The following is a 17,197-nucleotide window of genomic DNA, read 5'->3' on the forward strand; positions in this document are numbered from 1 at the left end:
CCAATGAAGGAGACATGGGTTCCACCCTTGGCCTGGGAAGATCCCTAGGAGAAGGAAATGGCAACCCACTCCAGTATTCAACAGCAGCAGTAACAACAGCGGGGGTAACAGAAGTGGCCAGAAGTCCTGAAGCTGGGCAGCAAGCTGGTGGTGGGGACCGGCTTGGAAAGGCCAGCAGTGCAGGAGTGGGGAGAACCGGAAGGCAGGCGGCCCTGGGGCGGGGTCCTGCCTGTTGTCTGTGAAGCTGACCGGGGAGGAAAGAAGGAGGCGTGGAGTAGGCCGCCGGGGAAGGTTACAAGCGGCCTGTGTCCCCTGGCTGGGTGGGAGTTAACGATGAGGGAGAGAGAGAGGGCTGTGGAGTGACACCGAGGAGCGCTCTGCGGGGAGAGGAGCAGGGGTCTGCGACAGTCCTCCCCGGAGCAAGCATAGTCCTCCCTGAGTGAGCGCGATCTTCCCGGAGCGAGCGCGGTCCTCCCCCGGGCGAGCGCGGTCCTCCCCCGGGCGAGCGCGGTCCTCTCGGGAGCAGCTGTAGTCTTCCCGGGAGCGGGCGCGGTCCTCCAAGGAGTGGATTCGGTCCTCGCCCGGGCTGGGCTTACTCTTGTCTTTCCCAGAGTCGTGGCACAATCAAGTGCCTCTGTTCGTGTTTCCAGAAGCAGTCTGAACTTTCACATTGGCTGTTTTTCAAATTAGGAATATTAGGTACAGTGTTAAGTGAAGAAGAAAAAGCTGCCTTGGCCAGAGTATCCATATGTCAGCATTGATACAGTTTGGGCTTCCCATGTGGCCCAGCGGTAAAGAAGTCGCCTGCCGATGCAGGAGAGGCAGGTTCCATCCCTGGGTTGGGAAGATCCCCTGGGGAAGGAAATAGCTTTGCAGGCCAGTATTCTTGCCTGGGACATCCTGTGGACAGAGGCGGCTGGCAGCCTGCAGTCCATGGGGTCTCCGAAGCGTCGGACACGACTTAGAGACAAACAGCAGCATTGATAGCATCAGGGTTCAGTGAAACGAGGAGATGCCTCTTCTGGATAACTGCAGCTCTTTAAGTAGTTTCCTGTTAGCTCATACAGAATTAAAACGTATATCCTGTTCTTTTCACCTTGTGTGTGAACTTTTGACACATGGGGAGCTGCCCTGGTGGAGGCCGTTTAGAAAGTGAAGTTCTCCTGGTCTCACTGGTGGCGTGCTGGGCTGAGGGTGGACCTCCCCCACTGGAAGGTGAGGGGCTGGGTGCTGCGTGGTCTGGGGTCGCACTTCCTCCCAGTGGCTGGAGAGAAGCCTTAGAGCTGACTAACTGTTCAGACCCACCCAGGGCCTGGCGGGGGTGGAGTGATGGAGATAAAGGGCGCTCTTCTCTGGGACATTCTGGTACTTGGGGGGGCCTCCATATGGCATGCACTTAAAAGATTCAGTAACTCCATTTGTTGCTGCTAATTCCCCCTCTAAACTATGCACATGTAGCCATTAGTGTGTGTGTGTGTGTGTGTGTGTGTCTTTAAGTCACTTCAGTCGTGTCCAACTCTTCGTGACCCCATGGACTGTAGCCCACCAGACTCTTCTGTCCATGGGATTCTCCAGCCAAGAATTCTAGAGTGGGTTGCCATGCCCTCCTCCAGGGGATCTTCCTGCCCAAGGATCCAGCCTGCATCTGTTGTCTCCTGCATTCGCAGGCAGGTGCTTTACCACGAGTGCCACCTGGGGTGTGTGTGTGTGTGTGTGTGTGTGTGTGCACATGCATGCGTATCACCTGGGAAGCTGCTGTGTGTGTGTGTGTGTATGAAGCCCGTGTGCATACGCGTGCGTGTGTGTGTGTGTGCGCACGCACGAAGCCTGTGTGTGTGTGTGAAGCCCATGTGTCTGTGTGTGTGTGTGAAGCCTGTGCATGTCCGTGTGTGTGTGTGAAGCCCGTGTGTGTGTATGAAGCCCATGTGCATACGCATGCACGCGTGTGTCCAAAGCCCATGTGTGTGTGTGTGTGTGTGTGCGCGCGCGAAGCCTGTGTGTGTGCGTGAAGCCTGTGTGCATGTCCGTGTGTGTGTGTGTGTGTGTGTGTGTGAAGCCCGTGTGTGTGTGTGAGAGAGAGAGGAGTGTCTGCCGGGTTTTGGGGTCCAGTCTCCCTGTCTGCCCCGCATCCTCTCCTCGAGAGAAGCCCTGAGGCGGGGATGGAGCCGATTGGGTGTTTTTTTGTTGTTGTTTATATTAAACTCCACAAACTGGCGTCTGTTTCTAGCTGGTTTAGGGAAAGCGAGTGAAAAAACACGAGGCAGATTTGTGTAACTGAACCTGCTTAATGTTTGGGGTGGAGTTGCAATGAGAAAATACTTTTCCCCTGATAAGCAGTTCAGATTGAAGTGAGATACAAGGAAAATGGTCACTTGGGGGACAAGAAATGTGATTTTTTTTTTTTCCTCATTTGTGGTTGAAGAGTTATCATTGATAACTTTGGCCTTGAAAATGCCAAAGATGGAAAAGGGCTAGGGATGGAGGAGGAGCCCAGGGTGAGTCCTTGTGTGAGGGGGAAGGCAGGGAGGGGTTGGGAGGCAGAAGGTCAGGAGAAACCAATCCCTGCTTGTTTCTTTGAAAACACGGGAAACCTGCCTAGATCATGTTCCACAAAGAACAAATTAGATGTCACGCATTGTATAATGTGCATTATAAGAACTTCGTATATTTGAAGGAAAGATTAGAAGGTTAGAAATGAGAGTCAGATCCATTAATCTGTTGAATTATTTCTTTGAAAAGCACTTCGATGGCCAGAGAAATGCCAGGAAATAGTGACAAGCAGAGTTCCCCAAAAGGATAGCAGTCTTCTTTGAAAAGTTTGTGGAATATGGTCGAGGCGGTCTGCAGACTTTGGTTTTCTTTAGGATTATTATGACTTAGCATTTTATTGATTTTCATGAAAGAAGCTTAGTTTCTGCATTTACATGGGGAAGCCCACCTACTGTCCCCCAGATTGACTTTGCATATTGATTTTGCAGGTGTATCTGTCTGGGGATTGTTTGAAGTTGGGTTCAGTGGTTACATGACACCTGAGCCTTCTAAGCCATCACCCTCTAGTTGGAAACTGGCAAATGACTCCATGCATTTTTTTATTGCAAAGCATAAGAGGTATGAGTAAGGGGTGAACAGGTTTTCCTTTAAGTTTTTCTTTTGATTTGATAAACTTTTGACTTTTCGCCAACAAAAATAAAATAGCTTACTACAATTTTCAGCGACTTTGGTAGGAAAAGAAGTGTGTTGTCTGTGTCGTAGGAGGAAATAAAGTGAGCATATGACAGACTTGAGCTCTTTCATTTTCCTTTTTTAGAAACAGGCCCAGCATCTTTCCACCAGACATTTTCAAGGTGAAAGGACATTCTCCATTAAGCACAAATGCAGTTAGTGAATTCTATGTTATTTATGTGGGTTTTAGTTCTAAATTAAAAGACAGTTAGTGCCTTTGAAGGGAGCTGTATTTCACAGGGTATAAATGAAATGAAAGACTTTTGTTGCGATAACTGAACCTAATTCTGTTTGAAAGTCAAGCTGTTGAGGGATTGGGAAGAGCAAATGAGATCTTTTTATCTTTGAACAAAGGTGACTGAGATTAATTTTTGCAAATGTTTTTTAAGCAAAAGAATCTATTTTTAAAACAGTACTTAGGAATTGCAGGAAGGAAACTTTCAAACATAAACATGTCTCTTTGTACTTCTTAGAACTGAGAAATGAGACAGGAGTTAAAGCCTCCTTTGCCCCTCCCCCCGCCCATGGAAAATTGGCTCTTGCCTTCCAGAATGTGGGATGGGCGAGGGTAAGAGGACAGTGTGACTGTGGGCATGAAAAACATTTCTGTGAACCAGAAGGGACGTGTGACGTTACAGAGAGCGGCGTTCGTGACACTGATGGTACAACCCGGGAGAGCTGAGCACCCCGCCGCCAGCAGTGCAGGTTTCAGGCGGATCGATGCACTTCCAGCGTCCGCCCTGCATTGTCACCTGACAGCCTGGATTCTTTCCGGGGACCCAGGAGAGCTGACTCCTGTGGTTTAAAGCCGCTGCTAATTCACGCTTGCCTCTCCAGTGTCCCAGCACTTCATCCCCAAAGAGTTCCATCCCCAGAGGTCCATCCCCTTCCCTAGAATGTACGTGCACCTGAGGTGTTCAGAAGAGTGGGGAGGAGGGCAGGTGTGGCTCGATGGCCATGGAGAAAGTTGGCTGCTCCTGCTTTGGAAGTGTCTCCTGGACCCCTTGGGGCATTTGCAGACATGAAGGTTCCTTTCTGGGGTTTTCCAGGTCTTCACTCTTTTCAGTCAGTTCAAGTCAGTCGCTCAGTTGTGCCGACTCCCCGAGACCCCATGAACTGCAGCTCGCCAGGCCTCCCTGTCCATCACCAACTCCCAGAGTTTACTCAAACTCATGTCCGTCGAGTCGGTGATGCCATCCAACCATCTCATCCTCTTTCACCCCCTTCTCCTCCTGCCTTCAGTCTTTCCCAGCATCAGGGTCTTTCCAGATGAGTCAGTTCTTCACATCAGGTGGCCAGAGTATTGGAGTTTCAGCTTCAACATTAGTCCTTCCAATGAATATTTGATCTCCTTTAAGATGGACTGGTTCGGAGAAGGCAATGGCACCCCACTCCAGTATTCTTGCCTGGCAAATCCCATGGATGGAGGAGCCTGGTGGGCTGCAGTCCATGGGGTCGCTAGGAGTCAGACATGACTGATCGACTTCACTTTCACTTTTCACTTTCATGCATTGGAGAAGGAAATGGCAACCCACTCCAGTGTTCTTGCCTGGAGAATCCCAGGGACGGGGGAGCCTGGTGGCCTGCCATCTATGGGGTCGCACAGAGTCAGGCACAACTGAAGTGACTTAGCAGCAACAGCAGCAGGATGAACTGGTTGGATCTCCTTGCAGTCCAAGGGACTCTCAAGAGTTCTCCAACACCACAGTTCAAAATCATCAGTTCTTTGGTGCTCAGGTTTCTTCACAGTCCAACTCTCACATCCATACATGACCACTGGAAAAACCATAGCCTTGACTAGACAAGCCTCTGTTGGCAAAGTAATGTCTCTGTTCTTGTAATGTCTTACTCCGTTAGTGGCGCAGATAGGAAAGGTAGCCGGCTGTGTGGTGGGTGACATCCTGTCTGATGGCGAGGCTTGCTGCTGGTGTGGCTGGTGTATGTGGCCTCCGTGTGTCCGTGCACCGGGGGCGCCCACCGCGTGTGAACAGGAGGGGCCGGTGGAGGCGTGTGTTGCTCTTCCAGGTGCCCGCTGCCTGCCTGCGAGCCGCGCTGCCCACGTGACCTGCCGGCCACCTGGCATGTTTTGTTTCACGTAGTGACCTTTTTTTTATTTCCTGTAGTTGTGTGTTCTGGGTCACCCACCCACTGAGTAGTTGTTCTTTTCTTTTTTTCCTGAACTGACTGCCCTCTGGGGTGAGCAGTGTGAAACCTGATGACGTCTTTTACTCACCAAAACCAGAAAGAGAAGAAGGCAAATGACATGGATCCCATGTAAAGGAAGGTTGGAGGGCCTTGGTGGAGCCGAGCCACCACCAGGGCCTTCCAGAGCCTGGGTCCCAGCCCTGGATAAACGGTGGCACAGGAAAGCCACCTTTTAGCCCCATTCAGCTCCAGTCGGGACTTGGGGGTGGTTCATGAGTCTGTGTCTTGAATTCTCTCGAAACCGATGTACAAACGTGGATTGTCATGGCTGGTGAAGACAGACCACAGGGATGCTTCGCTAACGGTAGTCTCATTGTGACTGTTACATTTATAAAGGCAAAATAATGCTTAAAAATACAAGTGGTGACATTGAGGGATTATTCCTAAGTGGGCGGACTCTTAAGTGGATTTATTGTCTGACAGATGGGTTTTTCACTCCCCATATTTTACAGTTCAAGTTCATTTGAAAAAGAAAATCATAATATCAGACGTCCTCGTTAGAGCTGGCTTCTTGTAGATATTTTCGCGTCATCATCTGCCTGGAAGTGTTACACTCTGATCGGTGGCGGGGGGCGGCGCGGGCGGTTCATTGTTCCCTGTCTGGGTCTGCAGGCGCCCATCTGTCCATCTCTGAGAGAAGAGGCTCAGAGTGTTCTCTCTGGGCTGAGCAAGACCATCTAGAGAAAAGTATGTGCGGCTTCTGAGACATAAGTTAGCGGAAAGAGATTTATTCTTCAGCTCCTATTGAACCCTAAGTGTTTATTTCAACTTCAGCAGTAGTTTTTCCCAGCGAAATTCTTTCTGAAGTGTTTGGATGGGTCCCAGAGTGAGTGAATATTGCTGAGGGTGTCTTAGCACCTGATGATGGATTTATGGTTAATGTGAATTTTTGCGGGTATGTGTATTGTTGCCTGAGTAGAGATTCTGCTGTGATCCTGGTATAGTTATTTTTTATTAGGAATGCATGATTTTTTTTTTTTTTTACAGATTATACAAGAAAAAAATCATTAAATACTTCAGTAAAAAATGTAAGACAGGGTCTCACTGATAGAAAGCAAATATAAAACAGGAACGACGTAATAAATATTGACAGGGAAGTAGCCATTCTTTTTCTTTTTCTTTTCTTTAAGATCTTTCATCTGTTCTCATTCATGGGCTCCTCTCTCTGTGTTTTGCTGTGTTAAGTTGCTTGAGTCGTGTCTGACTCTTTGCGACCCTATGGATGGTAGCCCACCAGGCTCCTCTGCTCATGGGATTCTCCAGGCATGAACACTGGAGTGCTTTGCCATGCCCTCCTCCAGGGGATTTTCCTGATCCCAGAGATTGAGCCTGTGTCTCTTGCATTGGCAGGTGGATTCTTTACCACCAGCTCCACCTAGGAAGCCCCAGGAGAGTCTGCTGCTGCTGCTAAGTCACTTCAGTCATATCCGACTCTGTGCGACCCCAAAGACGGCAGCCCAGCAGGCTCCCCCATCCCTGGGATTCTCTGGGCAAGAACACTGGAGTGGGGTGCCTTTTCCTTCTCCACCAGGAGAGTCTCAGTTCAGTTCAGTTCACTTCAGTCGCTCAGTCGTGTCCGACTCTTTGCGACCCCATGAATCGCAGCACACCAGGCCTCCCTGTCTATCACCAACTCCCAGAGTTCACTCAGACTCACGTCCATCGAGTCGGTGATGCCATCCAGCCATCTCATCCTGGGTCGTCCCCTTCTCCTCCTGTCCCCAATCCCTCCCAGCATCAGAGTCTTTTCCAATGAGTCAACTCTTCTCATGAGGTGGCCAGAGTACTGGAGTTTCAGCTTTAGCATCATTCCCTCCAAAGAAATCCCAGGGCTGATCTCCTTCAGAATGGACTGGTTGGATCTCCTTGCAGTCCAAGGGACTCTCAAGAGTCTTCTCCAACACCACAGTTCAAAAGCATCAATTCTTGGGCGCTCAGCCTTCTTCACAGTCCAACTCTCACATCCATACATGACCACTGGAAAAACCATAGCCCTGACTAGACGGACCTTAGTTGGCAAAGTAATGTCTCTGCTTTTGAATATACTGTCTAGATTGGTCGTAACTTTTCTTCCAAGGAGTAAGCGTCTTTTAATTTCATGGCTGCAGTCACCATCTGCAGTGATTTTGGAGCCCAAAAAAAGAAAGTCTGACAGTTTCCACTGTTTCCCCATCTATTTGCCATGAACTGATGGGACCGGATGCCATGATCTTCGTTTTCTGAATGTTGAGCTTTAAACCAACCTTTTCACTCTCCTCTTTCACTTCCATCAAGAGGCTTTTTAGCTCCTCTTCACTTTCTGCCATAAGGGTGGTGTCATCTGCATATCTGAGGTTATTGATATTTCTCCCGGCAATCTTGATTCCAGCTTGTGTTTCTTCCAGTTCAGCGTTTCTCATGATGTATTCTGCATATAAGTTAAATAAGCAGGGTGACAATATACAGCCTTGACGTGCTCCTTTTCCTATTTGGAACCAGTCTGTAGTTCCATGTCCAGTTCTAACTGTTGCTTCCTGACCTGCATACAGATTTCTCAAGAGGCAGGTCAGGTGGTCTGGTATTCCCATCTCTTTCAGAATTTTCCACAGTTTATTGTGATCCACACAGTCAAAGGCTTTGGCATAGTCAATAAAGCAGAAGTAGATGTTTTTCTGGAACTCTCTTGCTTTTTCCATGATCCAGCGGATGTTGGCAATTTGATCTCTGGTTCCTCTGCCTTTTCTAAAACCAGCTTGAACATCAGGGAGTTCACAGTTCATGTATTACTGAAGCCTGGCTTGGAGAATTTTGAGCATGACTTTACTAGCATGTGAGATGAGTGCAATTGTGCGGTAGTTGAGCATTCTTTGGCATTGCCTTTCTTTGGGCTGGAATGTAAAAGTAGGATGTCAAGAAACACCTGGAGTAACAGGCAGATTTGGCCTTGGAATGCGGAATGAAGCAGGGCAAAGACTAATAGAGTTTTGCCAAGAAAATGCACTGGTCATAGCATCAGAGTCTAGGTGTCTACAGATGGCTGAGGCTGATTCTATGTTGAAAGTTGCCTGAAGGTCTTCTCTGGTGTCCAGTGGTTAAGTCTTAGCCTTCCAGTGCAGAGGATACAGGTTCGATCCCTGGTCGAGGTGCTAAGATCCCACATGCCTCCTGGCCAAAAAGTAAAACAGAGACAATATTGTAATGAAGTTAGAAAAACCTTAAAAAATGGTCCACATCAGAAGAATCGTAAAACAGTTGCCTGGAGCCAGCCCTGGGCCTCGCCGCCTCTGACGCTGGTTGCTGCTTGAGCCCGCTTTCTCCTCTTCCTCTTTCTTGCCCGTTTCTTTCTCCCTCTGCGCCTTCTCTTAGGTTTCTTGTTCTCCGCCCTGCTTCCCGCCTTGCCTCGCCTTCCTGGTGGCTGACCTCCGCCCCGTTGCACCGAGGAGCCGCCCCAGGGAGATGCCCTCTCGCCCGCGGGCCGCAGTGCTGGGGTCGAGGCCTGCTCCTGTCGTACATCCTGTGCTCTGAGCTGCGTGTCCGCTTGGTTATGTGGCGTTTATGGTGCAAAGGCGAGTGAGACGTTGCCCATCTCGAGGCAGCTGGTAGGCCAGTAGGTAGGAAGAGACCAGTACCTACACAGTGCAGTCCGTACAGAAAATAGGTGGGGTTCTCCGGGGGTTCAGGGAGGAGGAAGAACCCCCCCACCCCAATAGTATAAGGGCTCCTTGTGAAGACCCCAGGCAGTTTGTGTATTTAAATATCCTTCTCTAGTCAGGGGCTTCCCAGGTGGTGCTAGTGGTAAAGAACCCGCCTGCTAACACACGAGATATAAGAGATTTGGGTTCGATCCCTGGGTCTGGACGATCCCCCTGGAGGAGGGCATGGCAACCCACCCCAGTATTCTTGCCTGGGAAGTCCCATGGACAGAGGAGCCTGGTGGGCCCCAGTGCACGGGGCTGTAGAGAGTTGGACATGACTGAGAACACACGCGCCTCTTTAGTTGCGGCTGTGACTGCTCACGTCCCTGAAACCCTGCACCTTCCCTGAAGCCGCATCGTCCAGGGCTCTGAGGGATTAATGGAAGCACTTCTTTACAGCCTGTTGTCCACCCTGACCTAGCCCGGTTGCCGAAGAGAGGGCTCCCTCTCCTGGGCTCTGTCCCGCCCTTGGGTCCGTGTTGCCACATGCTGGGAATTGGTTCCGTGGAGGACCTTTCTCAGCTGCCACAGCCACTTGTATGGCTGTGTTGACTGAGTGGTGATTAGGAGACAGATGTGTGTTCCCTTAACCAGCAAAACCACCAGACTAGGGAGTAAGGCGGAAGAGACGCTATACTTTTCCGGTGGGAGAGTATTCTTTTCCCCGTACCATCATGGGGAGAATTCGGATTAAGTAAAAATAGATAGAATGAGCTCCTTGGGGATTTTTAAAAATCTCAGATGGAACTTAACAGTAGAAGGCCTATGCTGGCTTGGGATGCTCACTTCTGTGGATGAATTGAAATCTGTAATTGGTTTTTTTGGCCTGTATTTCTTTTAATGTGATACCCCAGATCTGACAGTGACTATATTAGGGATAATTTTGCCTGTAGAATGAAATGCTGTCAAGGTCAAAATACATTTGAAAGTAGCTTTTTGTGAAGACAAGGAGACGAATCCAACGATGAACAGTATTTTCTGGTTGTTAGCCCAGAACCTGTTCTTTGTGGTTTAATAGCTTTGATCTGCTTGTTAGAGAGGCTCCACACTGGCTGTGCTGCACAGCGTTTTGGAGGAACTGCTTCAGAGTTGTAATGATCAGTTTATATCTGTTCTTGGGCTGTTCTTCCACTTTGGCTCAGTGTCCCGACTTTATAATAAGGGCACGTGGCGACTTGCCGTTTCACTGGTGGTCATCCCTGCGTGCGTGTGAATCCCACAGGGACGTTTGTCTGAGCGGGGTGTTGCTGACGGAATTGTTTTTCTGTTCGTTTCACAGAACATCTGATCCGATTCATGACCATGGGGGATATGAAGACCCCCGACTTTGACGACCTGCTCGCAGCGTTCGACATCCCCGACATGGTCGACCCCAAAGCAGCCATCGAGTCTGCGCACGACGACCAGGAGAGCCACATCAAGCAGGGCGCCCAGGCGGACGACGACTCGCACGCGCCATCCTCCTCGGACGTGGGCGTCAGTGTCATCGTGAAGAACGTCCGCAGCATCGACTCCTCGGACGGCACCGAGAAGGACGGCCACAACCCCCCCGGCAACGGCCTGCACAACGGCTTCCTGACGGCCTCCTCTCTCGACACGTATGGCAAGGAAGGGTCGAAGGCCCTGAAGGGAGACGTGCCTACCTCAGAGGCGACCTTAAAGGACTCGGCCTTCAGCCAGTTCAGCCCCATCTCCAGCGCGGAGGAGTTCGACGACGACGAGAAGATAGAGGTGGACGACCCCCCGGACAAGGAGGACCCGCGCGCGGGCTTCAGAGCAAACGTGCTGGCGGGCTCGGGCCCCCAGCAGGACTACGACAAGCTGAAGGCGCTTGGGGGAGACGGCGTGAGCAAGGCTGGCGTCCCGGTGCCCGGCGGCCTGGAGAAAAGCAAAGTCGTCAAGAGGGAGACGGAGACAAATTCTCTAAACCTGGGCGTTTACGAACCTTTTAAAGTCAGAAAGATGGAGGACAAGCTGAAGGAGAGCTCTGAAAAGGTGCTGGAGAACAGGGTCCACGAGGGGAAGCTGGGCTCCGAGAAGAACGACGCTGGCCTCGGTGGCCCAGCGCCGTCGCGGACCAAGCCGTCCTCCAAGCTCTCGTCCTGCATTGCCGCGATCGCGGCGCTCAGTGCGAAAAAGGCCGCCTCCGACTCCTCTAAAGAGCTGGCGACCAACTCCCGGGAGTCCTCTCCGTTACCAAAGGACGTCAACGACAGCCCTCGAGCCACCGAGAAGTCTCCCGAACCTCAGAGCCTCATCGACGGAACGAAGAAAGCGTCCCTTAAGCAGCCGGACAGTCCCCGGAGCGTTTCCAGTGAAAACAGTAGCAAGGGGTCGCCAGCCTCCCCTGCAGGGTCGACACCAGCAATCCCCAAAGTCCGCATCAAGACCATCAAGACGTCTTCTGGGGAGATCAAGAGGACTGTGACGCGCGTGCTGCCCGAGGTAGACCTCGAGGCGGGCAGGAAGCCCTCGGAGCAGGCGGGGCCCGTGGTGGCCTCAGTGACCTCGCTCCTGTCGTCCCCCGCCCCGGCCGCTGTGCTTGCCTCCCCGCCCCGGGCGCCCCTGCAGTCTGCAGTGGTCGCCAACGCCGTGGCGCCTGCCGAGCTGACCCCCAAGCAGGTCACCATCAAGCCCGTGGCGACCGCCTTCCTCCCAGTGTCGGCTGTGAAGACGGCCGGCTCGCAAGTCATCAACCTGAAGCTGGCCAATAACACGACGGTCAAGGCCACGGTCATCTCCGCCGCCTCCGTGCAGAGCGCCAGCAGCGCCATCATCAAAGCCGCCAGCGCCATCCAGCAGCAGACCGTGGTGGTGCCGGCCTCCAGCCTGGCCAGCGCCAAGCTCGTGCCAAAGACCGTGCACCTCGCCAACCTTAACCTCCTGCCTCAGGGCGCCCAGGCCGCCTCCGAGCTCCGCCACGTGCTCACCAAGCCTCAGCAGCAGATCAAACAGGCAATAATCAGTGCCGCGGCCTCGCAGCCGCCCAAGAAGGTGTCACGGGTGCAGGTGGTGTCCTCCCTGCAGAGCTCTGTGGTGGAGGCTTTCAACAAGGTGCTGAGCAGCGTCAACCCCGTCCCAGTTTATGTGCCCAACCTCAGCCCGCCTGCCAGCGCGGGCATCACCTTACCCACCCGCGGCTACAAGTGCTTGGAGTGCGGGGACTCCTTTGCGCTGGAGAAGAGCCTGAGCCAGCACTACGACAGGCGCAGCGTGCGCATCGAAGTGACCTGCAACCACTGCGCCAAGAACCTGGTGTTCTACAACAAGTGCAGCCTGCTGTCGCACGCCCGCGGGCACAAGGAGAAGGGCGTGGTGATGCAGTGCTCGCACTTGATCTTGAAGCCAGTGCCGGCGGATCAGATGATCGTTTCCCCGTCAAGCAATACGCCCCCCTCGTCGTCCAGCCTCCCGAGCTCCGCGGGCACCGGTGCGCACACAGTCACCAAAATCCAGCCTGGCATCACCGGGACGGTCATATCGGCCCCTTCCAGCACGCCCATCACCCCCGCCATGCCCCTGGATGAAGACCCCTCCAAGCTCTGCAGGCACAGCCTCAAGTGTCTGGAGTGTAACGAAGTCTTCCAGGACGAGACGTCGCTGGCCACCCATTTCCAGCAGGCTGCAGATACGAGCGGACAAGTAGAGTATCATTTACCTTTCGGTGTTTCGGTGATGAATCTGTAGTAGCCTTGAGCTCTCTATCCGATGCCGCTCATTTCAGGGGTGGAAGCTCAGCTAGATGGGGGGCTGGCTGTGAGTGTACGTGTATACATGTACACACGCACGTGAGAGAGAGGATTGTTTTCATGGAGCAATGTTCAAATGTAAATCTTACGTACAAGTCAGTTTTTGGGGAAAAGGATTCTTTTAGACAGATAGGAACTCTGTGTACTCGTTGCGCTATGGCATCTTAGATTTAGGGCAGGTAGAGGCGGTCCTGATTGTTGGGTCACTGGCATTTACGTCGGAAGTCTGAGCTCTGACAAGTGATGGTGTCATGACGTATCAAGTGTCGAAGTCAGGCTGATCCCCACTGACTCCTTTATTAGCGACCATCTGGGGATTTAAAAAATTCCTGTCGTCGTTTATAATTACTGTCTTCTGTAGTTAAACACACCCGGTCGGTACCCACTTTTAAGGCATTTCTGCTTAATGTTGGGCTAGTGTGTTCAGTAATGTTCTCCAGTGCAGCGAATTTAAGCTACAAATGGAAAGCGCATCTGTTTAAACAGAATACCTCTGCGTTTGTTTGTGGCATTTCTGCTTTGTGTTTCTGTGGTGACGTGTAGGTTGGTGTTGGTGAGATGCGTTTCACAGTGGACGTCGGCTAGCGATTCTGCCTCTGTCATTTTGCTTCTGTCCACGGGGCAGCTTCTGGGCAGTCGTTAAATGTGTTTCGCTATAAATGTCTGATAGCTGTCATCTGGAAGTCACCGGGCCTGTTGTATGAAACTCACTCAAGCTAGAGTGAGAGAGCAAGGGATTCATTGTCCAAACCGGAAACTTGTACATTTGGGAGGAGCCCCAGTTTGAGCTGATAGAGTCTTGTTTTTGAAGCCACGGTGCAAAGCTGACCTTTTCCTCTATTTGTCTCCACTATCTCATTGACGAGGTTCATGCTGTGGTTCAGACTTTTGGTTCTGTCAAGCATGATCCGTTCTCTGAGGTCAACGACTGTGCTAAGTTCTTTGTATTAATAGGATTTGAGTTTGGGGAACAAAAGATGAAGCACGCCTCAGTGATTTTTTTTTTCCTCTGGACATTTAGTTGAGTGGAAGTGGAGATGATAAAGAGTTTCGAGAACATTCTCGCAGCGAGGACGCTGGACGTTGTGTGTTTGGTTGTGTCTGACAGTGATGCACTTCCTCAGAGTGACGCTGGTTCAGGAAGGTGTGATGGGGGCAGGACCCCCAGCGCGTCCTGGAGAGAGGGCCTAGGTCCCATCTGGGTCCCTCTTCTCTTGTTACCATTTCATCAAAGAGGCAGTCTTCTCTCTGCATCTTAAGAGAATGCAGTTTAAAAAGAGTGGTTCCCTCAGTTCCGCGTGTTGTGGATGGTGGAGTACGTCCTGGCTCCCGCGCGGGGTACTGTCGCCTGGAGGGGCTGACGCAGGGCGGTCCACTCCCTTCCAAGGCGGGAGGAGGCTGCCAGCAGAAGGTCGGGATTCTCTTTCCCTGTTTTCCCCCCATTTTTGGTCTCTGTGTAACCATGTAGGCTCAGGAGCCAGCCTGGGGTCAGGGGAAGCCGACCCTCAGGGAGGGGGCGGGCGGAGCCCCTCTGCCACGGCCCGGGGTCTGCACACCCAGGGGCAGCCTGGTCTCTTAAGTAGCCTCGTTAGCCTGGGGGAGCTGCTCCCCTTTGTGAGTTCCATCAGTGCCCCCCACCCCCCTGAGTCCCCCCGAAGCCCGAGGCAGCCCCACGGCTCCTGCTAAACCAGCCTTAGCGTGGCGGGAGCTCCAGCGGTCCCCGCCCACGCCCGGGCGGTGGCAGGCAGGGCTGAAGACAGCAAGGACAAGGGAGGAAGGAGAAAAGTTCCGTTTCATCTTCTCCAGTTTGCTATTCCCACGACCACTGGCCGCGGCTTACAGCTGGTAAAGTTAAATTTGAGTGAGGCCAGAAGCCCACCTGGATGAACTGTTGGCCCCCCGGGAGAAGGGCACTCACAACACTCGGCTCAACTCCTGAATTTTGCAAGAAGATCCAAAGGCGGAGCTCAAGTCCAGTCTTTCCGAGCGCCTCTGTCCATGCTCCCTCCTGTCTCTCCATTGGCCTCCCTGTTTCTCGGTAACTCATGGGTGAACGGAGCCAGAGGAGGCCGCGTCCCTCCCTGAGGGCTAGACCGGTGCAGGGTGGTGCCCAGGCCGCCTCCCTGGGCTGCACAGCAGCCGCAGAGATTGACGTGTGTCCCAGGGCTCCCCAGCCTCTGGGCTCCAATGCCTGATAGTCTGGGGTGGGGCTGACGTAAGAACAATATGAAGAAACGGCACAGTAAACATGATAAACTCGAGTCATCCTGAAACCATCCCCACCCCCGACCCCGGCCGGTGAAACACTTGTCTCCACGAAACTGGTCCCTTGTGCCAAAAAGATCGGGGACCGCTGAGTCAGACGAGAGACTTCCTCTGAGTCATACAAGAGACTCCTACACTGACCCTGGTTCGCCTGGATTCAGGAGGTTAAAGGGCGTGGCCTCAGGGCCGTAGCTCTCTCCTTGCTTTCAGCACACCTGGAGAGAGGGGTGCTGGGTCCCTGACGGCGGGAGTATTCCTTTCCTGCCTGCCTCCTGTTCTTGCTTTCTCCTGCCCACCTCTTGCCGCGGTACTTAAACAGCTTGGTTGAAACTGCTGAACGTGCTCTGTGCTCGTGGCTTGAGTCTTCTCCAGTCATTTCATTTTTAAATTAAGCTTTTCGTTTTGAGAAAATTGTGGATTCAGGTAAGAAGCAGTAGAGAGGGCCCCTGTGTGCCCTTCACCCAGTTCTCCCCAGTGGCAGCGTCGTGCAGAGCAGCTGTCCAGCAGTGTCCTGTCCAGGCTGCTGTCAACACGTAGAACCTTGCCGTGGCCGTGAGGATCGTTCCTGCTGCCTTTGATTTATCGTGATTCCTGGTGTTTTTGTTTGGCCACGCTGGGTGTTGGTGGGAGCGCGGGGTCCTCTTGTTGCGGAGCGCGGGCTCTAGAGTGCTTGGGCTCAGTAGCCTGGCACCTGGCTTTCGTTGCCCTGTGGCCTTTGGGATCTTAGTTCCTTGCCCAGAGATCGAACCCCTGGACTGCCAGCGAAGTCTCCATACTGGCTTTTTAGAGCCACAGCCACCTTCCTCCCTTGCCTACCTTGTTCTTAACCCTTAGGAACCACTGATTTCTTCTCCATTTCTATAATTTTGTCGTTTTGGGAATGTCATAAAAATGGAGCCCTACCATACGTAGCCTTTGAGATTAGCTTTTTTCACTCAGCATAATTCCCTGGAGATTCATCCAAGTGGCTGGATATATCACTTCTCATTGCTGGGTGTTATTCTATCGTATGCTCCTGCCCCGAGGTGCTTACCCGATCCAGTCACTGAGGCCGTCTGCATTGTTCCAGGTTTGGGGCTGTTGTGAATAAAGCTGCCGCAAACATTTGTCTGCGGGCTTTTGTCTGAACATAAGTTCTCACCTCTCAGGGATGAAACTGCTTTGTGTGCTGTGCGGTGTGGTAGTTGCATATTTATGTTCTTAAGAAATTCTTTTCCACGGTGGCTGTACCATTTTAAATCTCAAGAGCAGTGTATGAATGACCTCTTTTCTCTACCCCCTCACCAGCATTTGGTGGCGGCATCATTCTTATTTTCACCATCCCGACAGGTGTGTAGTGATGTCTTGTGGTTTTAATTTGGGCTTTCTCCATAGCGAATAATGTTGAGCATCTTTTTACATTTATTTGCCATCTGCATATCTTTTTTGGTGAAATGTCTGTTCCTGTCTTTTGTCCGTTTTCCAATTAGTTTTTTTGTTTGTGTTTACTGTTGCGCGTGAAGAGTCCTTGATATATTTTAGACACTGGTCCTTTGTTGGTATGTGGTTGCCTGTCTTTACCCCGAGTCTGTGACTTGACTCTTCATCTTGCTAGATCTTTGACAGAGTAAATGTGTTTAACTCTGACGAAGTCCCGTCTATCAGCTTTTTCTTTTATGGCATGTGCTTTTGGCGTCACGTCTAAGAACTCTCTGCTCTAGATCCTGAAAACCTTCTCTTATGTTTTTTTTCTAAAGATGTTTTTATGATTTACGTTTAAGTCTGTGATCCATTTTGGGTTACTTTTTGCATAATTTGTGAGACTTAGGTTGGGGTTTCTTTCCCCCGTGCATGTCCTTTTTCTCCAGTGCGGTGATGCTAGTAATAAAGAACCCGCCTGCCGATGCAGGAGGCGGAAGAGGTGGGCTCCATCCCCAGGTCGGGAAGGTCCCCTGGAGGAGGGCGTGGCGGCCCACTCCAGTATTCCTGCCTGGAGAATCCCACGGACACAGGTTAGTCACTAAGTTGTGTCTGACTCTGCGACCCTGTGGACTGTATGTAGCCCGTCTGGCTCCCCTGTCCATGGGATTCTCCAGGCAAAAT

General features: G+C 51.8%; 1 protein-coding gene across 1 annotated transcript in view; it reads left to right on the forward strand.

Annotated features, from left to right (window-relative positions):
* The window catches only part of ZNF532 (zinc finger protein 532), a 110,043-nt gene that overhangs the window by 38,952 nt on the left and 53,894 nt on the right, over positions 1-17,197 (forward strand). The window contains exon 4 of the mRNA XM_068993732.1: positions 10,381-12,743. Within this exon, the coding sequence (XP_068849833.1) occupies positions 10,398-12,743 (2,346 nt within the window). The 5' untranslated portion in view covers positions 10,381-10,397. The remainder of the gene's footprint in view (positions 1-10,380; positions 12,744-17,197) is intronic.

Source organism: Capricornis sumatraensis, chromosome 21 (assembly GCF_032405125.1).
Source record: "Capricornis sumatraensis isolate serow.1 chromosome 21, serow.2, whole genome shotgun sequence".
Taxonomy (NCBI): Eukaryota; Metazoa; Chordata; class Mammalia; order Artiodactyla; family Bovidae; genus Capricornis; species Capricornis sumatraensis.